General features: G+C 38.5%; 1 protein-coding gene across 2 annotated transcripts in view; it reads right to left on the bottom strand.

Annotated features, from left to right (window-relative positions):
• The window catches only part of LOC134526417 (solute carrier organic anion transporter family member 1A2-like), a 33561-nt gene that overhangs the window by 3997 nt on the left and 16314 nt on the right, over nt 1-13250 (bottom strand). For both annotated transcript variants that reach the window (XM_063358287.1, XM_063358296.1), the window contains exons 3-10: nt 12168-12309; nt 10086-10218; nt 9055-9161; nt 5663-5809; nt 5265-5363; nt 4550-4783; nt 2233-2397; nt 500-695 (exon numbers count right to left, since the gene is read on the bottom strand). In XM_063358287.1, coding sequence (XP_063214357.1) covers nt 500-695; nt 2233-2397; nt 4550-4783; nt 5265-5363; nt 5663-5809; nt 9055-9161; nt 10086-10218; nt 12168-12309 — 1223 coding nt within the window. The remainder of the gene's footprint in view (nt 1-499; nt 696-2232; nt 2398-4549; nt 4784-5264; nt 5364-5662; nt 5810-9054; nt 9162-10085; nt 10219-12167; nt 12310-13250) is intronic.

Raw genomic sequence — 13250 nt, 5'->3', positions numbered from 1 at the left:
TTTCTATAAGCATTGCATATACCTACACATGCATTTTACAGACACACAACACAATGATTAATGGCAGGCTTCAAATCAAGAAACTGCAGATAAAATATCCACTGATAACTCAATAGCAATCAAATTCCAGTAAAGGAGCATAAGATAAAGAAAGGGCTTTTTCCCTCTGTAGTTCTAAAATTGCATTCATGTATGTCTAATTTGATCAACAACTTCTTATTTTTACCTGCAGTTACGTGACTTGAATGTATAATTAATTAGTCAAAGAATTAATATGGACATGCAATTGCATGAGTCTTGATGTGGATGTCGTTTTTAATACACTTTATTGTTTAAAACAAGGATAACAAAGATAGACCTATTGTCTCATGCAAGTTAAAATCCTTGAGAATATAGATCATAAAACTAAAATGTTTCAAAACTGTGGAGTCCCTGGCTGATTCTTGACAAGAAAAATCATGCCGGTGTCTTAAGTCCTCTTGTGTCTTAAAGAACATACCCTTCATAGGAAACTGTTAGGCCAGCAACTGGTGAAGTATCACAGATAGTCCAATAGGCAGCAAAGTAGAGAAGGTATTCCAGTAAAGATACCCAAAATGCTATGTTCGCAGCCTGATAGATATTTATCTTGAATTTCTTCATGAATAAGCCTCCAAAAAAATACCCAACGCATATAACTGGTAAGTTGTAAACACCTATTTAAACAAGTGAAACTTCCATGTTAAAATAAAGAAAGAGACCATCAAAGCTGCTCATAAGGGAAGACTGTTTGGCAAAGACTCGTATAGCGCCTGTGACTGAATAATTTAACTACACACAGAAATGGGTCTCTACCAGTTCCTTTGTACACCCAAAACATCTGCCAAAGTCAACAGCAGTTGGGAACTGCCTGGAGAGCGAGCTGGAGGGTAGGACTGAAATGATTCATTGGAAAATTGCAATCTACAGTTGCAATCTAGTTCCAATTAAAAAAATAAAAAATAATAAAAAAAAAAAGCAAGGTTTCACTACAGGCTCCCTAGCTGAGAGAGAAACTCAACAGGATGATAAGCTAGTGGAGCATATCTTGGTGCGCACTGAGCATCACAGAAAGAAGGAACAGACTTTCAGTTTTGATATGAGATTACTGAATGTGCTCTCACGCTTCTTTGCTGTTTGATACTTTAATGAAGCAAAGACTGACTGAAAGACGCTTAGGAAGTAGCTGTCTGAAAAACAACCCAGCAGCGCAACGTCAACACAACACAGATAAGATGTATGATAGTTACATGCCTTTGGATAGACAGCTTCAAAACACTGGTAACAAAGGGCAACAGTAATATTCATAAGTCCTGGCACATTCTGTATGGCAGATTTTAAAGAAAATGGTGCAGCTACTGTGAAAGATGAGCACTGAGTTAAGGAATAGAAGTACGGCTAGGTGTATTTTAAGATGTTTCTTCTATAATGATTAGAAAAAATCTAGTCTAATTAAGTCATTGCAGTTAAACAAGGTAACTAAGAATTTAAGACATGATAAAATGGAACCATAGAAAGGCTCCAACAGTTACAGGATATTTACTTTGTGCTACAACTACTTGCCGTTACCATTTCCCAATGCATGACACCTTGTCCTCACTCAAAAAAAAAGACAAGCTAATAAAGAAGAAAAAAAAAGACAGCCATTTGGTCAGTGCTTTTCTTCCATAGAGCTCTGCATATGAAAGAGGATCTGAGGCTTTCAGAAGACCCAAGACCAATACCTGAGAAGTAGAGATGATGGAAAATGTCGAAGATCGCTGCCAATTTTAGCTGTGCATAGGTTCAACCCATCTATGTCTTAAGAGTTCTAGCGATGTCATTTTCATGAACATGAAATCTACCCTCTACTTTATAGTACACTTTTTAATCAAGATAATCAAGTTAATTTGGGTCATGGTCTCTTGATGCAAATTAGTGTATCATCTCTGAGATCAGTGGTGCAAGTTTTACATCAGATGAACTTTCTGGGTCAATTCAAAAGATGGGAAGTAGATTATTAAATTCTGCACAGAAAATCAGGAGATACGTAGCAAAAAAGGCATGATTATTTAGAAATGCTTTGTAGTGTGGAATCCCTCATTTGTAGAAATATTTGACCTTAGTATGTGTATGTTAACATGTACACATGAATACACATATATATAAATAGGGAGAGTTTGCATAGAGACATCACTACTTGGTAGAATGCAGCAAAGAAAAATGCAAACATACCAATTAAAAAGATGGCATCTGATGCAGATTTTCCAAACTGCTGTTCCAAATATTTGGGCATGAAGGATATCATGCCATTGAAGGCACTGAACTGTAACACAGTTATGCATATAAATAACATATAAACTGGGTTGCGAAACAGAGCCTTGAGGAATGGGATGAAATCTGGAATGAAATAATGGAACAAGTTGGTGTGATGCTTTATGAAATGAATCACCCTTTGCTCAGTGTGGCTGAGGGGGGAAGAGGGAAACAGAAACGGTCCTTGACTTGATCAGGCTAATTCTTGTGCTTTGCCAGGCACCACAGTCCAAAGATCCCTTGTTTAGCACAGGCTACCCCAGCATGTCTCTTCTACACAAAGATAAACGCACACACACATGCACACTAATGCATATGGCTGGTTAAAAAAATCACAGTAATAATCTTATTGTAAAAGTTTCCTGAAACTTTTTAGCTATATAGTGACTGAACTTTTCACGGATTTGCTACTCCCCCCACCATTCCTACTCCTTTTTCTCTCATCTCATGCCCTCAGAGCATTCACCAATACCCCTTTCCTGCACCTGGACATGCAAAGGGAGTACAAGGGGGAAGGGGTGCAAACGCTATAGCTGTGACAACCTGCCCCCAGACACCTGATCACTGATTTTGGTTATTGGTACTGCCAGTGATGGGACAGAAGAGACCCAAAGAGGGAGGTGACCACAGTTATTCCGACCATACTCTCAAAGTCTGGATCTGCCACTCTTCAGTCAAGTAAGCATCTGAGAAACTAATGTACACAGGTCTTTTCTCTGTGATGCCTGTCACAGGCAGGATGTGAACCATACAAAAACACCACAGTTCCTCTTTGTCTAACATTTTCTATTAATTAATGTGCTGAGCTGTTGTCAAGAACCTCTGCAGAAAAACAGAAGCATCTGTAAAACAATGATCGTGCTTCATTGAAAGTGGGCACCACTTCAGAAGGGTATGTATCTTTCAGAGGTAGGCAAGTAACTTACTGGAAGAGGATCTGTGTTCAAGTCTTGAAAAAATGAGTCAAATATCCAAAACACCCTAAATAGGCGGCATTATTTGTATATGCCATGCAGTTTACAATCAGTGCTTTCTGAGGAAGAGAGGTTCATTTGTGCTATAAATACTTCAATTTTCAACTTGAAATCCTTGGGGATATTAAAAAGCTGTCTGAACACATCCTGGTCAACTGGGTCTAAGTGGCCCTGCTTGAGCAGGGGGTTGAGACAGGTGACCTCCAGAGGTCCCTTCCAACCTCAACCGTTCTGTGAAATGGAAAGATTCTTAATTCAGGATATTCAATGACAGTGGACATTCACACCAACACATGGATGGAATGACGATGGAAACATAAGCTCTGAAGAAACTCTGGAGTACTAGGACGCACAGTCTGAGCTAGGAACCTTTCCTCGCCAGAACAGTGCTTTATTCTTGAATTCATTTAAGCCTACATGGCAGCAGGGAAAGCTGCTGTGTTTATAAAAATGAAGTTGCAGTATCAGCCAAGACCTGAGTACTCACTCTGAGTATGGTGAATTTGCTGGACTCAGCTTGAAAAACCATGGGGACGTAGGTGGCACTTGGCACTTACTTTCTGAAAATGAAGATCTTGTCATGGGGCCCTGAGCTTGATATACAGAACCATGAGACTACCCTGAAGATCATAGCCTTTAACATATTTTATTCACTTATATGTTTCAAACTAGCACAACAAATGGAAGGAAAAAAATAGCTTCCTACAGATATACAGATCTGAAAGACCACAGATGTGAATCTTGCCAGTGGTGCCACGAATAAATGTACGTCAAATAGATCCTTGTTCAACAGCCATTAAATGTTTATAAAACACTTTAAGTACCTGAAAATTCCCTTTTATGGTTTTAAGTTGGACTTAAGAAATGCACAAGACTTGTGCTGATTTTCTGCTTTTCTGCACAGTGCATGTGGGGTACAAGCAATTAATATCTGCAATTTGTCCACACTCATGGAGGTGTAATATTCTTAACCAGATTTCAGTGCATTCATTCTCTACCAAGACGTAAAGATCCAGATCTACATACACTTGAAATGAGGGAAGGGGAAAGCAGTGAATACTGATCCAGATCTATGAAATTAGCTTTTTTCCTCTGCAAGGAGCCATTCTAAATCTTTGCACAAATCCTTTGTACTACAGAGAGATGAAAAACAGAGTATGCATTTCATACCTTGGACACATCTTTACTTAACAAAAATACACAGACATAGTTCACACCTTAAGAACTAAACTAAGAATGAAATAAAATACAATATAACTTGCCTTTAGCGATTTCACACATGGTCTGTTTGGCTTCATTTTTACCATTTTCTTGTAATAGTACTACACTTTTTTTACTCGTCTCCTCAGGTTCATTGGTTTCTCCTTCCTTCACAAGTGATTTGGGCAAAAACCAAAAAGGTATTCCTGCGAGAAGATTCAGTGATGCACAAATCAAAATGCCCAGCCACCATGCTCCAACCCAGCGGGCATCAGTCGCTGTTATAGTTATGTCCTCTATAAAAAAAACCAAAACAAAACAACAAACCCACACATCTTATTAGTTCAGAAATACTCATTGCTGTCATTGTGTATTTTCCTAGTCATCTCTGACATGTGATATATTAAAAACATTTTAAAGATTCTTAAAATGAGGCTGATGAAAGAGAATAGTCTCCAGCCTTCCTTTCTAATGTTGCTAATTTTCTGGCAAATTTCAATGTTTTGTATTAAAGTAATTCTAGTCCTTTCCTATGTTAAGCCAGATAACACAACTGTTCATCAAATAATTTACACGCAGATTCATTTGTCTATGTGTGATATCAGGCCTTTTATTGAATTGAATATTAGACACACATTTTCCATTCTAAAAGAAACGCCAGCAAGCTCAGATAAAATTAAGAAACCTGATATAAGCAAAGAAACATCTTTTAGTGCTGATAAATACACCATTGTGCCTACTTATTTGTATGTAAGATTTCATATATTCGTCCATTACCTTTATCTACTGATCCCAGATCAACAAACACTTCTGCACAGAACGATGCCAACAAGAAACCAAGGAAGGGGCCAATTACTGTTGCTGTATGTAGACACCCTGCAGTGTGAAAAGGAGAAAACATACTAAATTAGAACATGGAGATAATTATTTTCTTGGAATGGTTGTATATGTTTAGGACAGCTCTACTGAATAGACATTTGTGCCTAAAAATGGCCTTATTTCAACAAGTTCCTCTCTAGTTAAATTACAAGTTCTACAGTATTATTATTTTGATAAGGCAGTGATGTCTGTCTTCTCTCTTCCTTTATTGGAAGTCATAAGAACTCAGTCTTCTGCTTTTGTGTATGTGTGTGTTTGTTTCGGGGAGGGGAGTTATCACAACAGGGTAGATTTACCCAGGTAGAAAGGTGAATTCTCTGCTTTGGCAAAATCCTCCAAATATGAAATGCCTAAAGGCATGATGGGAGTTTCACCCATTCCTCGTACTATGTTTCCAACCATCACAAATATCCACAACAAGGACCCAGGCTCTTTTTCACATTCTGTGAATAAAATAAGAAGCCAGAATTAATGTTTTAATTCTAACTAATAATTAAATGCTAGGCACAAAGACAAAGAATTGACTAACAGCTTAAACTTTGGTGGGTAGGTCGGTCCTGTAAAACAGGGAAATAAGTAGTCGTGATACTTGAAAGGCTCTGGAACTGGAAGAAGCTGGAGTAGAGTTTAAATACCTTACCTCTCCACACCATACCTTGTCCAACAACTGCATAAGCTAGGCCCTTCCCTTCACTCATTTCCCTCACCAAAACTGCCATTTTCTTGTCAGTGAACAGAAGACAGTGCCTGAACATCAGCGACAAAGGCAAGAAAAATCCTGCGTGGCTAACGTGATCACCTTCTACAACAAAATAATACTTTCTGTCCACACGGGGAAGGCAGCAGATGTCTTTTACCTGGACTTCAGCAAAGCATTTGCCACTGTTTCCGATAGCCTCCTCCTATACAAACTGGCAAGATACAGACTGGATAAACAGTCTGCGAGATGGGTGGGAAATTGGCTTATAGGCTACACTCAGAGGGTGGTGATTAATGGCTTCTACTCAGGCTGGCAGCCTGTCACAAGTGAGGTTTCCCAGGGACTGATACTGGTCTCCGTGCTATTCAACATCTTCATAAACAATCTGGATGATGGGATTGAAAGCAGTGTCACCAAGTTTGATGATGACACCAAACTAGGTGATAAGGTGGACACATCAGGAGGGAGAGATATCTTACAAAGAGACCTGGACAGTGTGGAAGAGTGGGCTAGCAAGAACAGTATGACCATCTCTCTGAAATTCAGGAGTCTTTTGCAATGATTCAGCTAATTGCTGCATAAAGCCCGTACATTGTCATTTGATTACAAGAACTTTGTCTAAAATAAACCAGAAGAGAAAGCCATGCCAGTGCAGAAGATGTGATGGTTCTCTACCTTTGCATGGAATGAGATTTCTCAGCTTTCCACCTTCTTTGCCTTGATTCAGACTGCTAGCTTCAGGTTTACTAATGTTCATAAGCCCCCAGAAAAGCACATGGAGAGTAAATTCGTCTGTGTCTAAATCATTGGCTGTTTGCTAGTGACTTCAACCAGCACTCCCTACAGCAGTTCTCACCACCTGGAAACCCCAGCTTAGACCCTTACCCCAAAGCTCGGTTCTAGCACTACAGATTTTTGCCTTGCGTATCAATGACCTCCCCATCCAGAAATTTCATTTGTCCTGATGCTATCTGTTCAGGTATTGAATTTCAGATTTGGGACATCTTGAGGACAAAGCAAATTCTGATTTGGAAGAATAATATACAAATTCTACCATAATTGGCACACGTCACCAAATGTTACAGTAAGGTTTTCTACCTCCATCACAACTCTGCAACTCAGAAGGCCAGTGTTTTCCTGAGCAGGCACCCACTGGAACATAGCCTGCAATCTGTCCATCTGGGCACTGCTCTGAGGAAGTCTCTGACTCACTGTAACTTTTGTACAACTCTCAATCAAAATCAAGATCCATAACAAGATATCTGGCCAGTCTGCTGAATCTGAGAATCAAGGTCTCATTTATTCACATCTGTCCTCCTACCTAACTCAGCAGAAGAATGCTGTGCTGCAGCACAATCATGTTTGTCCCGCAGCAGGACAGTTATATCAGGAACTACTATGACCTTTAGTACTTTCTTTCTCTCCCTGACCTTGGATTTTTTCATACCATACAGTCTGCTTCAGCTTCCACTGTTCTCTGTGGCCTACTTTGTCATGCTGAGACTTCTCAGTGCCAATTTGTTAACAAATAAAGACCGTCTTTGTTAGTAGCAAGTGATGACATTCTAAATGAAAGCATTAGTGTTCAGAGATCAAGTCTGGATCTCCTGTATCAATGTCAGATTGCTGTCAGCAAACATGGGTGAAGCAATCCACACGCAGATGTGGTCAAATTCAAACCAGTTTTTGCATCACACAGGAGCTAGACTCATATGTACAAACGTCACAGTTTTGCTTGTCCATAAAAATAGGGAAACAATCACCTTACCCAAGTATAGTCAGAGGCTTGAGGACCTATGGGTTCTAGTGTTTACATTGAATGGCTATATAATTTAGAAGAAAATGCTTTACATATCTATGCCTGACTTTGTGCATTTATAAAATGAACAAAAACAGTATCTGAAATCTTCAAATTAAAGATTAATACCAAGTACTATTCAGTAGACACTTTTCTCAACTTTTCATTGTGGATATAGAAAAATTAATGCATTAAGTGACATGCAGTCTTGGAAAGTTTGGAAGCCACACCCATTACTAAATGGCGACACAGAAAACTACAGTACAAATGTCACTGTGTACGCACAATATTACAGCAGTGTGATTCAGCTTTAGCACACATTGACGGAACAACATCACAAAATATAACAATTAATTGTGGGATTCATCTCACATAACTTTTGCCATCCACCAATCATCTAAGTTTCCAACACTCAGTAGGTGCATCCGGGAGGTAATCTGACCCACCCTAAAGTAAAGAGCATGAATGTCCTTACAGCAAGCTCTGCAAGAGCTCTGTAGTCTCCTTTGACCAACTATCAAGGGAGCCTAAAGACATGGTTCAGACTAAATGCTTCTCTTTGAGGTAGCCAAACAGTCAGGAGATTAATCTCATCCTCAGTGTGAGGATTTTGTGCAGGATCATTTAATAGTTGCCTCTCAGCCTTTTGATTTCATAATAGTTACTTTATGTGCATATTGCCAGCGCACATACAGGTTTCAGTCTCCCAGATAAGTTTCAGCCTAGTTTAAACTCTTTTCTCTAAAAGGAAGTGGAATCCACTTGTTTGCTCTTTCTCTGTTTCTCATTCTTTTATTTCTTGTGTGGTACAACAAAAAAGCATCCTGATGCTTTTTACCCATTGTCCAAATAGTTTCCCACCTCTTCACAGCATCATAGCATTTCTAGTCAAAAAGAGGAACATTTGTGAGAACAACTTGGTGTTATATTTCACCAAAGTGGACTGTCAGGGATGTTAACTGAGCTGTTCGAATACTATGAAAACTGGAGGAAAAAAAGATATAGCTCTGGAGTCACAGACTAAAGAAACAAGAAGGCTAGGAAATTTCCTGACCTCTAGTTTTATGCCTGCAAAACGTACTGATCAAAAGCAGAAGCCTGAAATAATTGCTGATAAAAATAAAATCCTATTTACTTAAACACTATAAAAACCGAGGAAAAAGTATTAGAAGACATAGGAAGAGTCATACCTGCTGATGGTTCCTCTGTAGGTAAAGAAAGCAAGCTTTGATTAACAAGGCACAAAGGCATGACTGAAAAATTCTCCCGTGGTGAAATACTGCTTTCAATACGATACCTGTTTCAATCAAAGGAAAGTATGTATAGGTTAAGAAGAAATACACCAGAACTGCCTCATAAATATGTACTTCAGTAATGAAGCTACCTGTAAGAAGAGCGTGTAGCTATAGGACAAAGGAAATCCCCCTCAAAAGGTAACTGAGCCTCATCAACAAATCAGGCTAGGAACACAGCAACTGTAGCAGGGAACCAAGCCAGTGTTTTATTCATACTGTTATCTAGCCTCCAACATAATCTTGTAACAGGTGCTTCAGGAGAAGTTGCTGAAACACCCAAATGAAATCCCTCATATCATCTTCTCTCTCACTTTTTTTTACATTCTAATCCAATTTACACCCTAAGCAGATGATGCCACCAAGGCTGTCAGAGCCATACCACATTGGGCACAAGAAGACTACAGGATTTTTTTTTAAAAGGTATGTCACTGATTAAATTATAGACAAGCCTAAATTATTAATCTGTTAAAACAAGCACAAATAGTTAAAAAGCGGTTAAAGAATCACTATGAACTGTGAAGGCCTTGCCAATGCAGTGATCGGGTATGATCTGTCATCCAGGCTCCAGACCAAAGCCATCTTTAAAAATCATCTTGTATTGCCCATCCAAGCAGATAAGAGCTAGTAGTATAATGTGACAGTATCTCGGGCCACTGTTTCTTCAGAGAGTCCATACAAGAGAAGCACAGGGAGGAAGGCATGGCAGGGCAAGGCACCCAGCAGAGGGATGACTCTCCTCAGGAAGTGATGATTGACTTTTGAAGCCATCTCAGAAAGAAAATAAAACACGATTTTCTACAATTATCATACCTTACCTATGCTTGTCAATGTCTCTCTAAATAAGCAACACTATTTCAGTGGGAGAAGTTACGGATTAAGGTAGGTACGGGTCACAGAAGCTGCTGTGAGCTAAGCATAATACTCACCTTCCAAACAGGAAATGAGGAAGTGATATCAAAAGACATCCAAACGACAGAATCGTGCAGCCCAAAGCAATTATTCTGGGTCTGTGAAGCTTTGCTCCGAAGTAACTCACAAATGCTATCAGCAGCAAGTTGCCTGCAAAAAGAACCTCATTCGCATTTACAAACCAAGGCATCCTTTAAAAGAGATAAAGCGCAACACAAATTTGAGTATATCTTGTTAGCTCAACATCTGGTACTTCTCTTGTCTTGCAGAAACTGTAACTAGACAGGGAACTGCCTAAAAAATGCAGTAATTTCCTCCTATCTGTGATCTTTTTCTGGGAGAGTTACACCACCTAGAAAGAACATGGGAACAGAACGCAGAATGGAAAAGAGATCATAGTGAAAGTGATTTTTGACTGCACCTATGTAGAGAAGAAATTTCCCACTACTTTACATAGAGACCAGGCCCAGGGGCTGCAGAGTAATGGCTGTTTTATGAAGTTATTCTCCTAGGATACTCTATTTTGCAATGTGTGGGAAAATACAGAAGTATATACGCAAGTATTTTTGTACTGAAAATAATAAACACAAGATGACATACAGAGAAAAAAGGAATAATAAATTAATACTTATTTCAGTAATAGTTTGAGAGGAATAAAAAAATATAAATTTTTGCACCTAGTACTATTTAAAAATACAAATGTGCTAAAAATCTACATTCTCTTCTCCTCCACGTTCACTTCAGAATCAGTTGATTTTCACCACTCTTCTTTTATTGCTATGCAACTATGAAAAGAATCAAGCTTCATGTTATGAATCAGGACCCAAAAAAATAACAATTTAATAATTGTACACCTACTAATTTTGTGATCTTTTTGTCAGAAGAAGAAAACCACTTCTCTGAGTGATGTGCATCATGCTCTGAAAGAAAATAACATCTTTTTTTATGTATGATTGCTAGGCAGACTGTATTGAACCAGTGTCTTGAATGACACTTAAAGATGTACATTTACATGGTCCTAATAAGTTACTTGTATCTACCACATACACTAATTCTTGATAATTTCAAATATTAATATGATTATTCACAGTTATTTTACATCCTTGGAGATAATAATGCCACAACTTGTTATAGAACAGTGATGTGAGAGGATAACTTATTTAAAATAATAAGTCTTCTTCATACCACTTGATTAACCTTGGCCATTTCATATTTCTTAAAGTCTCCTCCTCCTTATCAAAAGCAAGAATATATTCTGGGTATTTCTTGTCTATCATAACTTTGAGCTGCCCCATCAGATTACTTTGCAGACAACAGGACAACGTTGCCAGCAGTTTCTTCTTGCACGTGCAGATATAAGAGACCAGGAAAAGGGGGAGAAGGAGCCTTGTCTCCCCTCCCCATGAGTGTATATGAGCCTGTGCAGCCCATTTCATCAGCTGAGCCAGGAATAACAAAGTCACATTGTGACTTGAAGGGTATAAAACACATCCTCTGGGGATCTCTATTAAGATGGGTTTGAAGATGTCAAGCCTTTTGTTTGGCTTTTTTAGCAAAGACAAGACATAAGCTTGTCACTGGGCAATAAAACTCACTGATAGGCAACGTAAGGGTCACTAGAAATATAACTGGAAACTTTCTTTACAATTGTACAGGTACGAAATCTTGAAATATTATTGAGTTTGAGTAAGGAGACAATCCACTTTAACCAACTTTGAGGTCACTGATTAAAAGAACTGTAAAATGCTAAAGCTGACCATAAATTCAAACAAAGTTTATAAAATCTGTTTTGTTCAGAAAGATCCAACACAAAGCTCACAAACTAGTTCTAATGTGTTAGTTGCTCTATCATATCTTACGACAGTGCAGAAACTAGCTGAACCAGCCTTTGATCCTAAACTTCCTCATTTAAGTTGTCCTGTTAGTTTTCCAAGACAGTGAATACACAAGTACCAGCTGAAATGGTAGGATAAAGTTGATCACTACTGTAACTGACAAAGAGAAATTGACACATTGCTGCAGACATGAGAGTCACTAATGCATGCTCAGACAACATACTATATTTTCAAAGAATAAGAAATATTAAAATGAGTGATTACCAATTTCAAAGCTTCCATTAATGATCCCCACTAAAGACGCTGGAATATTAAATTGTTTCTCTATCTGTGTGTACATGCTGTTCATGTAAGCACCAGACATCGTTTTACCGACAAATGCAAGTGATAGCGCCAGCAGAAATACCTAGGAAGGAAAGAGGAGAATACATAAAGAATTCAAAGCGATATATTTAGGAATATTCCATGGTTATTTTCCACATCAAAGATGTGCTTCCAGATAAAACAAGTGAAACGTCCTTATCCATTGATATGTGTGTAAATACAAGTTCAAATCCCATCACCTAGCCTTTTCCAAAGAGTTATGGCTTCACTAAACCAAAAAAATGAAGAAAGATTTTCTTCTTCACCTGCTCCCATTGACCAAGACTGTCTTCAGAAACCTTAAGCCCCATTTCCCCAGCCAAGACAGGTGCGGCACAGCCTCTCCCGCTGTGTCTGCTGCAAGATTGCCATCTGCAGGACTGCATAACGTCTGCAGACAGACCAGAGTGCAAAGACCTTCACAGCTTTTGCTCATCTGAACGATAAATTACTTGCAGAACTATTATCGGTTGCTTTGATCGAATTTCTTGACTGAGTATCTGCTCTCCCACCTCAGTAGAGGTCATGAGCCCAGAAAAAGTCGTTTAAAATAGAAGTAGTAAATATTGTGTCCTTTTTACAATAATATAGTAGCAATTGACAGTAAAAAAAGAAATACGAATATATGTAGTAGTATTCCAATCCTTTTAACTTGAGCGCTCTTAATAAACAGTATTTATGAAATAAAATCAATAGTATTTTTAAATACACCTGCTGCAAATGCTAAAAAGCACAAGTAATGTATTTGGGCTTTGAGTTGCTATTAAAAACAAGCTATTTTACAACCTTTTATAGAGCATCTTGACAACTTGAATAGTCTGGGTACATTAACAGACAATTTTTCCTGCAATGTCACAATCATTAAGACTCATTTCACAGGTTTAAAAAGGAATGGTAAACACATCAGACGAGGGGGATTACACAAATTCAGAGGTGGAGCTTCAACGGAGCAATCAACCATACCGCCAACACATCACAGAGTGT

Source organism: Chroicocephalus ridibundus, chromosome 1 (assembly GCF_963924245.1).
Source record: "Chroicocephalus ridibundus chromosome 1, bChrRid1.1, whole genome shotgun sequence".
NCBI classification, from domain to species: domain Eukaryota; kingdom Metazoa; phylum Chordata; class Aves; order Charadriiformes; family Laridae; genus Chroicocephalus; species Chroicocephalus ridibundus.
The sequence above is the reverse complement of the archived record's forward strand: the minus strand, read 5'-3'. Positions and strand labels throughout refer to the sequence as shown.